Below are 12,856 nucleotides of genomic sequence, written 5' to 3'. Positions count from 1 at the left end.
ATCTTCCCCTCTCCCCATCCTTTATTTTCTTCATAGGAGAAGCAGCTCATATAATCTATTAAGAACTATTGTAGAAGACAGTTGTAATTAGAAGTTTTTATTAGAAATAGCCAGTGTGTTTGCTGGCACCTTATATTAAGAGTGATGACAGTTCCTGTTGTTAAAAGAAGTTCTTAGAACTTCTTAGCAGTCTCTAATCCATCCACCCTTTAGTGTCCTTCCCCTAGAACTAAAACTAATGAACTACAGAGTCTTTTATTTAAACAGCAGTTGAGGTTCAGGTCTGGTGTGGTTTTCTGACTTAACAAAACTCCCACTGAATTCAAACTGTGCTGTAATGCATTTGTGGTGATTTAACATTGAGTAAAACAAACTGGGGGATGTACAAAGAAGATTACTCATCTCAGTCAGAATTCCAGATTTTCAGCTATATCCCTTAGAAAAAATTTGGTGCAATTTCTTAGCAATTTTATGTTGTCCTGTTGCTAGAGAATGCCTTTTTTCTTCCTTGAAGGAGCAATTCCTCTGTCCATTTATGTTAAGTGTGAGAATGGTTTCTAAACCTGTTAGCTAAAGTTAATTTTAGCATCCAAAGACAGAAATAAGCTGCTTTTCCTCTTGTTCTTGTATTTTTCTAACATGTAGACTTGTATTATGTCTGGTACTTCCATCTGATAAGATGTGCTGTTTCATTTTTTCTAATGTTATACAATATAATGATATTGTGGAGTGATCAATTTGTGAGCAGGTTCATGTCTCTGTGCACATCCAAGAGTTTATTTTTATTTTCTTGGTACAAAAATGAAATCATAACTGCTGTAGTTAATGTCTTACTTCCTTCAGTAATGCCTGTTGTCATTAAGCTGAAGAACAATGTGAAAACAAATAGATTGTATCCAAATTATGCAGACATTTCTTACATTTCTTCAGGATTATTTTTATGACCTCTCTGCTAAATGGGTTTGGAACACCTAATGTTATTTTAGCTGTTTGTTTTAAAAAAATTTGCACATTAAAATTTGCTTGGTAATTCTAGTCTATTTTTTTGATTAAAAAAAACCATTTTCTGTAAAATACCATCTTCCTCAATCATGTTTTAATAGTAAGAGCACAGGCTTTTAAAGTACACTTACAAACACATATTAGCAGACAAGATAACTCCTACTGTAAATTTCTGTTTGAAAAAAAAGGTTACTTTCACTTCTGGTTTTTACTCATGAGGTAGTTCAGTTTTGATAGTTTTGTCTGTAAACACCTGGACAGATTGTTCTTGGGCAGCTAAAGTCATCATTTCCCTACAGCTGATGCTATAGCTGGCATCAAATCAGCACATCATGCACAAAACTAAGCTAGATTTCATTGCTTTTCCTCTGGGAAAATTGAAGCTAGTGCAGCACAGACTTTACAAACCTGTCTGAGACACATTGTGTGGTTGAAACTCAGGCTGTACACTCATGACACTGGTAGTGCTCAAACTTTCACAGTTGCTCATTTGCATGCTTCATGCTCCTGTGGCAAATGAGTAATGCATTGTTTTGAAGGAGTTGATTTTGGGTAATTTTCATCAGCATCTCTAACAGGCATTAGAGATGTCAGGTGCTCTTAAGCTTTTGAGTTGACACTTGAGAAAGAAATCTGATCCTGAGAAATTTCTTACAGTGAATCTTCTCTACAAAGGGGTACACGGGAGGAACAGGAAACCCCTCTTTGCAGCTGTCTCAAAGTCTTGGGTGGAGTTGCATTAATTATCAATTCCTTTTATAACTTTAGTTCAAATTTAGACTAGATATCAAATTCTTTCCCAACTAATGTTTAAAGTGGGCTCAGAGCAAGCTTGCTCATGGCCTTGTCTGGTTGAGCTTTGAATATTTTCAAGTCCAGAGATTGCATGACCTTTCTTGACATCGTGATCCAGTCCTGAATTATTCTTCTGGTGGGGAAAAAACCATTTTTTTAAAAGAAATCATAATTTCCATTATTACTTGTATCCATTATTGTTACTTCTTCCTTCTTGCTGCATTGCCATGAGAAGAATGTCTTTTTTTTCTATGCCCTTCCATTAGGTAGTTGAAGACCACAAGAAGACTCCTTCTCAGCCTTCTCCTTTTAAAGCAAAACAAAGATGCTCTCAGAGCGTCTGGAGCTTGGTCTGAGCCCCTTATCTTCTCAATACCCTTCTCTGTCCTTAAAGTATGCCAGTGTCTTTCTTGACTTGAAAGCACAAAATTGGACACAATATTCTAAATGCAATCTCACAGAAGGGCTTTACATGCTGTCTATACTCCTAATCATACAGCTCAGTGTGCAGTTGACTTTCTTTACTGACTCCCACTGGAGATGGTGTCCATCAAGATGCCCAGGTCCTTGCCTGCAAAGCTTCTTTGCAAGCAGCACTCAGCTTTTACTGCTTTATATCAGTAAAGCCTGTGCAGGACTTTATATTTGCACTTGACCTTTTATTATTCTGTCATAGTCTAGTAACAATTTAATTATCTGAGAGAATCATGCTGGAAAACATGGTTATTGAGGTTACTTTATGTATTTGCTAATACATATGTCACTAATGTGTATACAGGAAAGGGCAAACATACAACTGCCTTGTTAATGACTTGAATAACACAAAGAGTATCTGCCATCTTCCAAAGATAGTACAGTCCAATGCTTGAGCTTGGCATTCTATAATCCCTCCAGAAAGTATACTCCATGATATACCAGAGTGTGTTCCATACATTTCAGCTACATTTCTGGATTTCACTTATGTAGAGTGGAATTGTAACTTCGCATTTTAAATTCTCATCAGACTGAAGCACAGACATGTCTACAAAGAAATGAAAATAAAATTAATTTCTTAAGTGGTAAAAAGCTGCATAATCGTTTATTTTCCTTTTTGTGTATCAAAAGAATCCTCAAAAAAAAAAAAATATATATAAATAACATAGCATAAATTGTTGCCTTTATATCCCAAAAGCCATCTTTTGCCCTGGTCCTATACTACTGATCCTGATTACAATATTGTAATTTGAAATTTTACAATGTTCATGGAGAGGCAAAGCTTGTAGATGATAGAAAAGATGACTCTTTCTTCAGAAGCAACAAAACCCCAAAACACTAAGGCACTGTTATCAATATTCTGTTTAAATTATTATATTTTGGATATCATAGTATTGCATTACAATGCTGGAGTCAGTTGGCTGTAATAATCAAACTGGTAATTACCTCTAGTCAGGTCTTTCTCTCTTTGCCCTTGATGTGCCCAAGAAATACTTGCCTGACTTAAAAATCCTAAATGAAGTGTTGGCCTTCAGAGAACAGTTACATGACCAAAAGTTCAGTTCTGTGCAGTCTGTAGCCAGTGCAGGACACAACACAGCAGAAGAGTCCTGTCTGCTTCAAAAGCAGCTTTTGTTCTAGCTAGATGTTTGAAGTGAACTTTCCACACCAATGTTGCACAGCATTGGTGGTTCTGCCATATAAGTATGTGGTTAAAAGAAATTTGATTTCTATATGTTGAATATTTTTCAAGGATCTACCTATCAAAACAGAAAAGACAGAACAGGCCCAGGGGCTATATGCTGACAGAATATAATTACCTTTGGCTCCCTGGGAGCTGCCTGCTGACAAAACCCTAGGTCTTCTTGTAGGTTGTACCAAACTAAGTGTTAGTCATGATAAAATGGGGAAAAGGGTGGCATAATTGTAACATGCCTTTTAAAAACAGCAAGGAGTGAAGCCAAACATCTTTCATCAAGGTCATTGAAATATGCTTTTGTTTTTGCTCTGATTTTCAGAACCCCTAAGTATTTTGTCCAGTATGTGCTTGAAAAGATGAATGTAAGCTGTTGATGATAGGCTGCTTTTCTAGCTTTCAGCCCATGAACCACTAAGAAAAATACAGGTCATATACAGTGGAATGCATTCTGCCCTAATGGTTGTTTACTACTGTGTAATTACACAAGGTAGGGTAGAGCTTGATCCATTTGCAATTTTTAAAACCTCTTCTGAAGCACTTGAAAGTTATGACTACTGTGTATTACTAAACTGGACTCAGTTACTGTGATCAGCCTTATTCTTCATTTGTCTTTCTCTTGGGAGGATGAGAGAATGGCAGGGATGATATATTGTGGTTTACTTTCTAATTTAAAGCATTTTCTATGAGACATTTACACATGAAACTGTAGAAGTTTCTACAGTTTAGTTAGAGACTGTTAGTAGTATAGATGGCTTTTCTGTTATGAGGTATATCTCCCCTCCTTCCAGATTCTCTTGATGTTATAGGTGAAAGGGAGGAATAAATATTTTGAAATTTTAAGGCTGGAACACCAGTGCCTGTTTAAAGTGATGCAAGTTCAGTAGAAGACCATTCTGCATTTTGTGCCTTACACACTTTTGTTTGATGTTCTCTGGTTTGCCCAGCGTACTCAGATTGAAGTCAATGGAAATGTTGACAAGGGGTTGTCATGCACATAAGTTTGGAGGGACTAGCAAATGTTCAGTGGGTCCAGGAAGTAGCCTATGAAGATAACATACAGGATTCCCTCCAGCAGAGATGGGGTATAGGTGTATAAAGGAGGAAAATAGAAACTGTTTATGTCATACATCCAATTGAACTTAAATCATCCGTAGTGCTGTTGCAGCATCAGAGCAATTTAAAAAAAATGCCCCAATAAAATAAAACAATGTTGTGCATTAGCCTTCCACATGCCTCTCTGCATTTTTTATTCCCTCAAATCCAGGTGGTGTCTTTGACTTTACTCAGTGTTTTTCTTGTCTGGAGTCACTTCATTATTACCCTCAAGTGTTAAGACTTTTGTTTGTAAAGCAACGCTATTAAAAATAAATAATATGTTTCAATAATATGGTTTTTAACATTTTTCCCCTTTTCATTATAGGTAACACCAACCTTCAGACCAAAACAGGAAGTATCACAGTAGGTAGGTTCTGCCTTCTCCCTCTCTCTCTTGTTCTTCCCTTTTCCTTTCTAAGAGCTAAATATTCACAGGGGAAGTAAAAAGGAGGTGATTTCACACAGATGTTTTTGCCTTCTTTTCAGGAGTAGCACTGATAACTGAACAAGACCCCTTCCAAACTCAGCCTTTTGTGGTTGGGCAAGGCGTGTGCTCTCACTTGATACCCAATAGCCTCTGAGCCTTGCAGAAGTTAGGCTGAGTCTAGGTGTCACCTTTCAGATAAAGATGGGATAAAAGAACATGACAAAACACTAAGTGTACATCAAATGCCTTTAATGTAGTTCTCTATCTTATATTTATTGCTATCAATGATTAGCTATGCTTAATTTTTATATCAGGAAGCTAATAATTGATGTATTACTTATTTGGGGGGATGATGGGAAGGCTTGTGATAATTTCAGTTTTTTCAAGCTATTATGCTTATAATTTTTCCTTCAGAAATGAAAATGGCTCATAAACCTTTTTTTTTTTTGGGAACCTGGGCATTTGTACAACAGGATAACTCAGAGCTATCAATTATGGTATACCTTATATCAGTGCATTTTACAGCACACAAACACCAAAGGGAGAAATTCAAATTCTAATTATTGCTATGGCAGAAAATTGAAGTAACAGAATCATAGACAAGGCTCAGTGGTGTTTTGAATGTAGAAAGATTTCCTCAGGCCCAAATCTTGAAGACTTCTGCTAATGGTGTTAACTGTAGTCTCTCACTAAACATCTTTCAGGGACAATCTCTAAGAATTGTTCAGGGACTGTTAACAACTCTTCTTATGTTTCTAAGAGCTCTGTGTTAACATTCCTGGAAAACGAATGCTAGACACATTCTTATGAGTTACTCATTAAACCACAGAATTAAATTTTTCTTGCTAGGCTGTTTTTCCTTCTCTTAAATAAACTTATAGGGTGTGGTTAAATAAAGGTTTCTTAATATAGGAGGTAGCTTTTTCCATCAACAGATGATGATTATTTTCCTTAGTGAACCAGGTTCAGCTTAAACATTAAGACACAGTTGAAGAAACATTATTTTTCAGATTTCAATTCTGACAGCACTAATTAGACTTCATCTTTTCCTAAAGAGCATTAAACATCCCTGGTATTTTTATGGATTTTTCTAAAGGTAAAAGACTTTTAAGATCCAGATGTTCAACTCTAAAAGTGTGAGAACACCTCTTGTTTGACCAGTTTGCTCAATGCCTTATCCCTTATTTCACCTGGAAGGGACCACCTACAGTGATCATCCAGTCCAACTGCTTGACCGAGAGGTGAAGTGTCTTGTTTAGGGGCTTTTATACACTAACAGGCTTGGGGCATGACCACCTCTTTGGGAAACCTGGTCCAGTGTTTGACCACTCTCTCTGTAAGAAAATGCTTCCTTAAAAAAACCATTCCCATGCATCCTTTCACTGGACACCAGGGAGAAAAGCTCACCACCTCCTTGTGCCCTTCCCTTCCTCAGGAAGCTGCAGAGAGCTATGAGGTCACCCCCCAGCTTCCTTTTCTGCAGACTAGACAAGCCAGGTGGTTTGGTTGTTTGGGTTTTTTTTGCAACAGAATGATTTATCAAAAAGAAACTATGGCTTTTACAACCAATGAATATAACTTAAAATTGGGGTAGGAAATAGATCATTAAGAGATAAAAGGATAGTCTGGGTAACTTGGTTAGGAAAGGAATTGTTTTCATGAGAGATGTCTTTGCTTTGTGTGTTGCTTCATTTGTTTTGCTAGGTCCCCCTGGTGAGTATGGTCAGGACTGCTAAGGATTTTTCAGTAGTATGTTCAATTTAGTGAACTCTAAACAATAAATAATAGTGAAGTCTATTTAGTGAATGTATTTCAGTTTCTTATGTTTTGGAACAATGAACTAAAACAAGAATATTTGCCTGTTTTCTATTAATAAGCAATACTAGATAGCTAGTTTAGCAGGAATTAAATCTTCATCACACTTTGAATATGTTGGAATTTTATGCTTTCTCCAGTCTAATCAAATCATGGTAAATATTTTGTGTTCCTCTTGAGATTGATTTTGTTACTGATTTTACCATGAACAAGGTCAGTCTTTAGGTGCTATTAGGAAAAGTATGGTTTTGCTTAGATTTAAGGAAAGATCACTTGTGTTTAATCCTTTCTTTAGTGCTTGGCTGATAAAGTGAAGGGAGAAGTGATACTAGATGTTACCTTTGTAGGCCTTTCACTGATCTTTAATTATGCAGTCTTTCAAGTTATGTGTCTTAGGTCTTATTCTTCAAGCTCTGTTAATTTTTTATAAAACTTAACAAAGACTTTGCCAAGGACATCTTGCTTCACTGTGCCCTTTTTTTTCATCTTTTTTCTCTAGTACCAGTAAATTCTTAAATAGCTGAAGCTGCTCAAGAGTGACCATCTGTTCCATTTCCAGTAAAAGGCTTTGTCCTTGTTTTTCCCCTTGAAAAACCTGCAGAAAACTTTTCCCCTGTCAGTCCTTAGCAAACTCTGAATTCAAACTGTACATTTTTTTCCTTATTTTTACCTTCAGTTATTTGCATTCATATCAGCTAACTGGGTATATATTTGAAAATAAATTGCCTTAGTATTGTTCTGTCATAACCATAAAATATGTATTGTCTCCATTATTATTTGTTATGTGTTTTGTCCTATCAGCCTGTGCTTCTTAGTATAGGATAATCTTTCATTGTTGAAATATTTATTTATTTATTTATTTAGATTTGGGCACTTTTTTGTTCTATCATCTCAACTTTGGGCATGTTTTTAATCTGTTTTCATTTTTTCCCCCTTTATTTGCTAAGAGCTAGAGACACAAACTTAAAACAGCATCTTTATGGACTTTGCAGAAGTGATGAACAATTCCATGTTTCTTGGTATTCTTAATTGTATCTACAGACTTGTATTTGATATCATATCTGTAACATTCATGACACAAATCATATTCAGTTGTTTCCATAAAATGTATTTCATGTTACTTCCATAGGTCAAAGCATAACAGTTGTTTATTGTACAGTACTGTAGTGCCAGGTTTGGTGTTTGATTAGTGCTGCCAAGCTTCTTGGTGGTTTTGAAACTCTGCTGTAGTTTCTTCAGCCGTGGGAAACTTTGTATTAGTGAGGTACTCTGGGAGTCAGAATCTGGCAAGCTGTCCTCCCAAAACAGTGTTCTTCAGTGGAAAAGTGTTCTATTCCCCTTGAGGTTATTTTTGTCTTCCCTGGTAAATTTGTGCCCTGGTGAGCCTGTCCTTACTGCCCTCCTCCTTCATCCTTCATTCATATTGATGCCTTCTGCAAAGAGAATCCAGTCTCTCACAAAATGAGAATTCTTTTTATTTGAATATATATTAATTGAAGATCTAGGAAAGAACACTGTTCAGTCTTGCAGATTCACAAAAGTTATCTTCCCACTGGGAAGAATCTCACAGGAGCTACTTTTGCGTTTGAGGAGTGGGAAGAGAAAGGCTTCACAGGATAAAGGTTGTCCCTCTAAAGCACCATCAGCTGGTGGTGTGTGGACTGTTTGTAATTGTTCTCCCTGGAGAGAGCTGCTGTTCTGTCACTGGAGACTCTTCTTTCTTTCTGCAACAGATAAAGGAACTTATTATATGTTCTGTTTAAAGCAGAAGAGTCAAAGGCTGGATGTTTCCTGTATCTGTTGCCAACATAATCTGTCAGGATTATGTGAAGATTTGGTAATTGGCCATTACTAAATTTGATGAGGAATATCTGCAAAAACAGCTTTTGCATGAAAACCTCAAGTGATCACTATTTAAAATGTTCATAAAAAAGGTTGATGTATGTCAAATTTTCTAGTTCTAATGAGTTTAACTTTTTTACTATTATGAACAACCTTTTAAAAAGTCATCAGTTAAAACTGAGGTTTCATTTTCACTTACACAAGCAAAACTCTTCATTATTAATGAAGAGTTAATTTTTTTTTTCAGATTTTGAACAGACCTTTAATTCAAAGTCTTGAGATGGCGGAAGCATTCGCATCCAGTTCTAGTTATTAATGTTTTCTTTTTAGTCAAAGCCCTCCTCAGTTTCTCAACTGACTAAGTATGGATTAGCTGCTTTTTTTTAAAATTACTTTCCCCTCCAAAGAAATCAGCTTTAGCTATAGAATAATGATCCTTTTCCATGTTTCTGCTGTTGTAAGCAATGCACTGGTCTTTGGCATCTGTGCTTGAGATCTGTGAACAGAAAACCTCCGGATGAGTTTACTTAGAGCTAAAACTGTATGGCAAGCATAAAACATTAATATGAGACATCCTTGTTATGACTAATCTAGTTCATTCTCTCATTATGCATTTACTTCTTAAAATGGGAAGTTTCATTAAGGTTTGATTTTATTATTTTAGCTACTTATGACAGTTTGACTGTTGGGGTTTTTTCTATGCATATGCAGAAACCAGTCTCTACCTCAGGATTTCTTGCCAATACTTTAATTTCTAGCATTGTCTCTAAAAATACCTTTCAGTAACTGCCTTTTGCTCGTGTACAAATGCAATTTTTTTATGCTCCTCTAGAGTTTCTTCATAATTTCTTTGCAATTTTTATTAGGTATAAGTCTGTTCAGTAGCTCGAAAGTAAACTATTTGGGATATTTTGAAAGTCTATGTATTTTAAAATGGAATACATTGCAAATAATTAAAGACTACTCAAGTGTACGATTAAAGCTTCTTCAAGACTTTCTATTTGTAAAAGCACTTCTTCACAAAGTTTTATGATCATAAATTTCAGCTAATAAGGTATAAAAGAAAATTTAGGCCTCCCTTTTCCAGGGCACAGAACAAATGCTGTTTTCCTGCTATATTAAACATTTGTTGATAATTCAGATGTAGTAAATCAACGTTTACAAAGCCTGTACTCAGTTATTTGTGTAACAAGATGTTTCAGTGAACAACTGCTTGGTTTTTGTATGGGGCAGCTTTCCAGGGTAAAGTTCTCCCTGCACAGAGTCTGAGGAAATGAACTCTTTTGGAAATAAAAATAGATCGCAGTGTTCAAGTTTGGTGCTTGATCTTCACACAAAGATAAAGACATTCCTGTAGAAAGATGTGCAGTGCAGTTGAGGCCTTGTAGATGTAGAACAACTGCAGAGCTACAGCTGTAGGATTGTGTGCCCCAATTCTGGACTGGGGAGATACGTTTTTTTCAGAAACTTGTTTTTTTAAGTAAAATCTGACATTCAGTAAATTATTATTCTTCTGAAACACAGAAGAATTGACAGAAATGAGTTTGAGGTATAAAGAAAGTTCATGGCAAATGTTTCTTTTAAAAGAGTGAATGATACACAAGTTCTTTTCTTTTGTGTTTTAGATTCATCAGATGGAAGTCTAAAAGCTTCTACATATCATGGGACGATAGATGTTTATGTCAGTCAATTAAGAAAAGTGGATCTGAAATCCCAGAAAGGTTAGCAAACTAAATCAAATGTTTTTTGTGGCAGATTTTGATGTAAAAGAAAAGGGGATAAGGGTTTATTTTGGGTTTTTTATCTGTCTGTAAAAAATAGTTTGTGATTGTTGGTTATTTACATTTTCATTTTGCCTCATTATTGGAAGATGTCTGTAAATACTTAAAATACAATAAGCTCTGTAAGGGACAAGGATACTTAAGATGGATTACAAACGTTTGTGTTTATGAATGTTTTTCTTTTTTTCTTCCTGGCAATATACCCAGCAGAATTCTGCAGAGTTGACTAGGGTTACAGTGTTCCTTTGCTTTGAGCACAGTTTTCTCCATGATGCTGTATGTGCAGTGATAACTGACACACGTTTATTTTTCCTGCCTTCTGACTGAAATGTCCTACTATGAAAATTTGAAGGCAGAAAAGCAAAGATGGGAGAGCCTTACCCTACCACATTTCCTTCATTTTCTCACCTGCTTACTCACTAAAATCTTACTTCTTAGTTAAAAGCTCACACCTAAAGTTGAATTCATAGTTTTGCCATTCAGAAGATACGATACTGCACATTGCATAGCCCTGAGTACATCTTGTTAGTCCTAGTTTTGAAAAAAACAACCCTGAAAAAACAAAATGCAGACAAACAAAATCCAAAACAAGCCAAAACACACTACAGCATTTTTATACTTGACTTTAATGTCAGGTCAGGCACTTCAGGTGGTTTAAATGAACATGGTATTTGGTACACTTGTGTCTCCTGTGAGACAATGCCTGTGCCCTGTTAAAATCTAACAGTTATTCAAAATGTGACTGATGGCGTCAATGCACTAAAATAATTTGTTTATCTTTCTGTACAATCTATTTTGGTTTCATTAGTGCAAAGAAATTTATTTTTTTATTATTTCTTGGTTATCTTTCATATCACTTATTGCTAAGTTAATGTCTCTTTGAGATAGTAGCAAAGAGGAATGTATTTAATAAAAGCTAATTAATGTTATTTTCAAAATATTTTCTGACATCTCTTCTGGCAGCACAGCTTAGTACAGACAAAGTTGAAGTTCTGTTTCTGTTTACCCTGTAAATTCAGAATAACTGCTGACAGCTGCAGTGTAGAAAATGTCCCATTTGTGATAAATGAGCTGCATGTGTGTTGGTTTTTATGAGTCATCACTAAGCAACTCTCCAAAGAGGACCCAAAGATGAAGACCTTTTCCCTTTCTTATTCTAAGGCTTTTATGTATCCAGCAAAATGCAGGCCTAAATTATACTGGAAGTTACTTGTTCATCAAAACTGTCACAGGCAAGTGATTCTGCTGAGTTTAAGTTGCTTAGCTAGGGTTGCTTTCTGGTGCTGCTTAGCTGTTATTCTTACTATGTTCTTCTTAAGCTTTTGGGATGTATGTCAAGAAATTGTTTTATGTTTTTCTAATGTGAGTGTTGAAATTGAGCAAAAACTGAGAAGCACATATAAAAGTATTCTGAATTTTTTAGGTTTTTGATCTAATGTGTAGGACAGAGCTTCCAAACTGTGACTGAGTTATTATAAAGATGACTAATGTAGGCAGGTTGGGGGCCCAGTGTCTGCCTTTGGTCTAATGCAGGGAAGCACAGATTTAGGAAAAGCAGAAGTCAGAATTTCTAGGTTTAATGTCAAAGCAGAATTATTCAGGCCACTAATGCTGCAATTTTGCTACTAGTTTACATTTTTAGTGATGCATAGTCTAAACTGGTTTGTCAGTTTTGAGACTGCATCTGTTGGAGGATGTGAACAGCTTACCCTGAGCAGTAAAGCAAAGATAGTTGCCAGCATTCACAGTATGCGAGTGGTGTCTTATCCTTCCAGAGGAGCAATCCTTTCATTGTGTGCCACACAGTGACTGGATTATTTGTCAACTATGATGCCCTGTCCTTGCTCAGGAATGTCAATATGTAACTAGAAGATAAATCTAAAGTCATAATAGTTGTGAGTTCTATTATGTTTGCTTCCTTGATCACTCCTGTAATAAGATCCTCTACCAAAATACATTGCTGGAAGTGTATGTCATTATTTATTTTCATGTCTGCAAAGGAAGTGCTGTGATACCATTTTCTACATGAGACATGCAGTGCCCTGTTTATGATAAATGAAGATACCTTCATTTATCCTTTCAGTAACCAAAAAAAAGAGGTTACTGTGTCTGAAGACTTTTAAAAAATCCCAACCAAGCACAACCAAATGATTATTTGATTCAAGTTAGTGAAATAATGGCCTGTTTCATGCTTTGATCTCAGCGTTAAACTAACTACCTTTCACTTAAATTTATACCAGGTTCAATCACAGTCAAGGTACCTGCATCTCTCAAAGCCTATTTAGAGCTGTCTGGAAGAAAAGTGGATGTGAGCTCAGAGATCCAGTTAAAAGAAACACAGAGTGCCTCCAAAGACGATCACGTAACTCTAAGTGGTAAGGCTTACTAATCTTGGCTTCCAATAAATGTCTGTCTGGCCTAAGTCAA

At 36.0% G+C, this 12,856-nt stretch overlaps 1 protein-coding gene across 1 annotated transcript in view; it reads left to right on the top strand.

Annotated features, from left to right (window-relative positions):
• FAM185A (family with sequence similarity 185 member A) overlaps positions 1-12,856 on the top strand; it is a 40,171-nt gene that overhangs the window by 15,197 nt on the left and 12,118 nt on the right. Inside the window, exons 5-7 of the mRNA XM_082280287.1 lie at positions 4,890-4,931; positions 10,274-10,369; positions 12,670-12,804. Of these exons, the coding sequence (XP_082136413.1) occupies positions 4,890-4,931; positions 10,274-10,369; positions 12,670-12,804 (273 nt within the window). The remainder of the gene's footprint in view (positions 1-4,889; positions 4,932-10,273; positions 10,370-12,669; positions 12,805-12,856) is intronic.

The sequence above is a fragment of the Coloeus monedula genome, assembly GCF_965178545.1.
Source record: "Coloeus monedula genome assembly, chromosome: 4".
Taxonomy (NCBI): Eukaryota; Metazoa; Chordata; class Aves; order Passeriformes; family Corvidae; genus Coloeus; species Coloeus monedula.
Note: the sequence above shows the minus strand (reverse complement) of the source record. Positions and strands in the feature narration are given on the sequence as shown.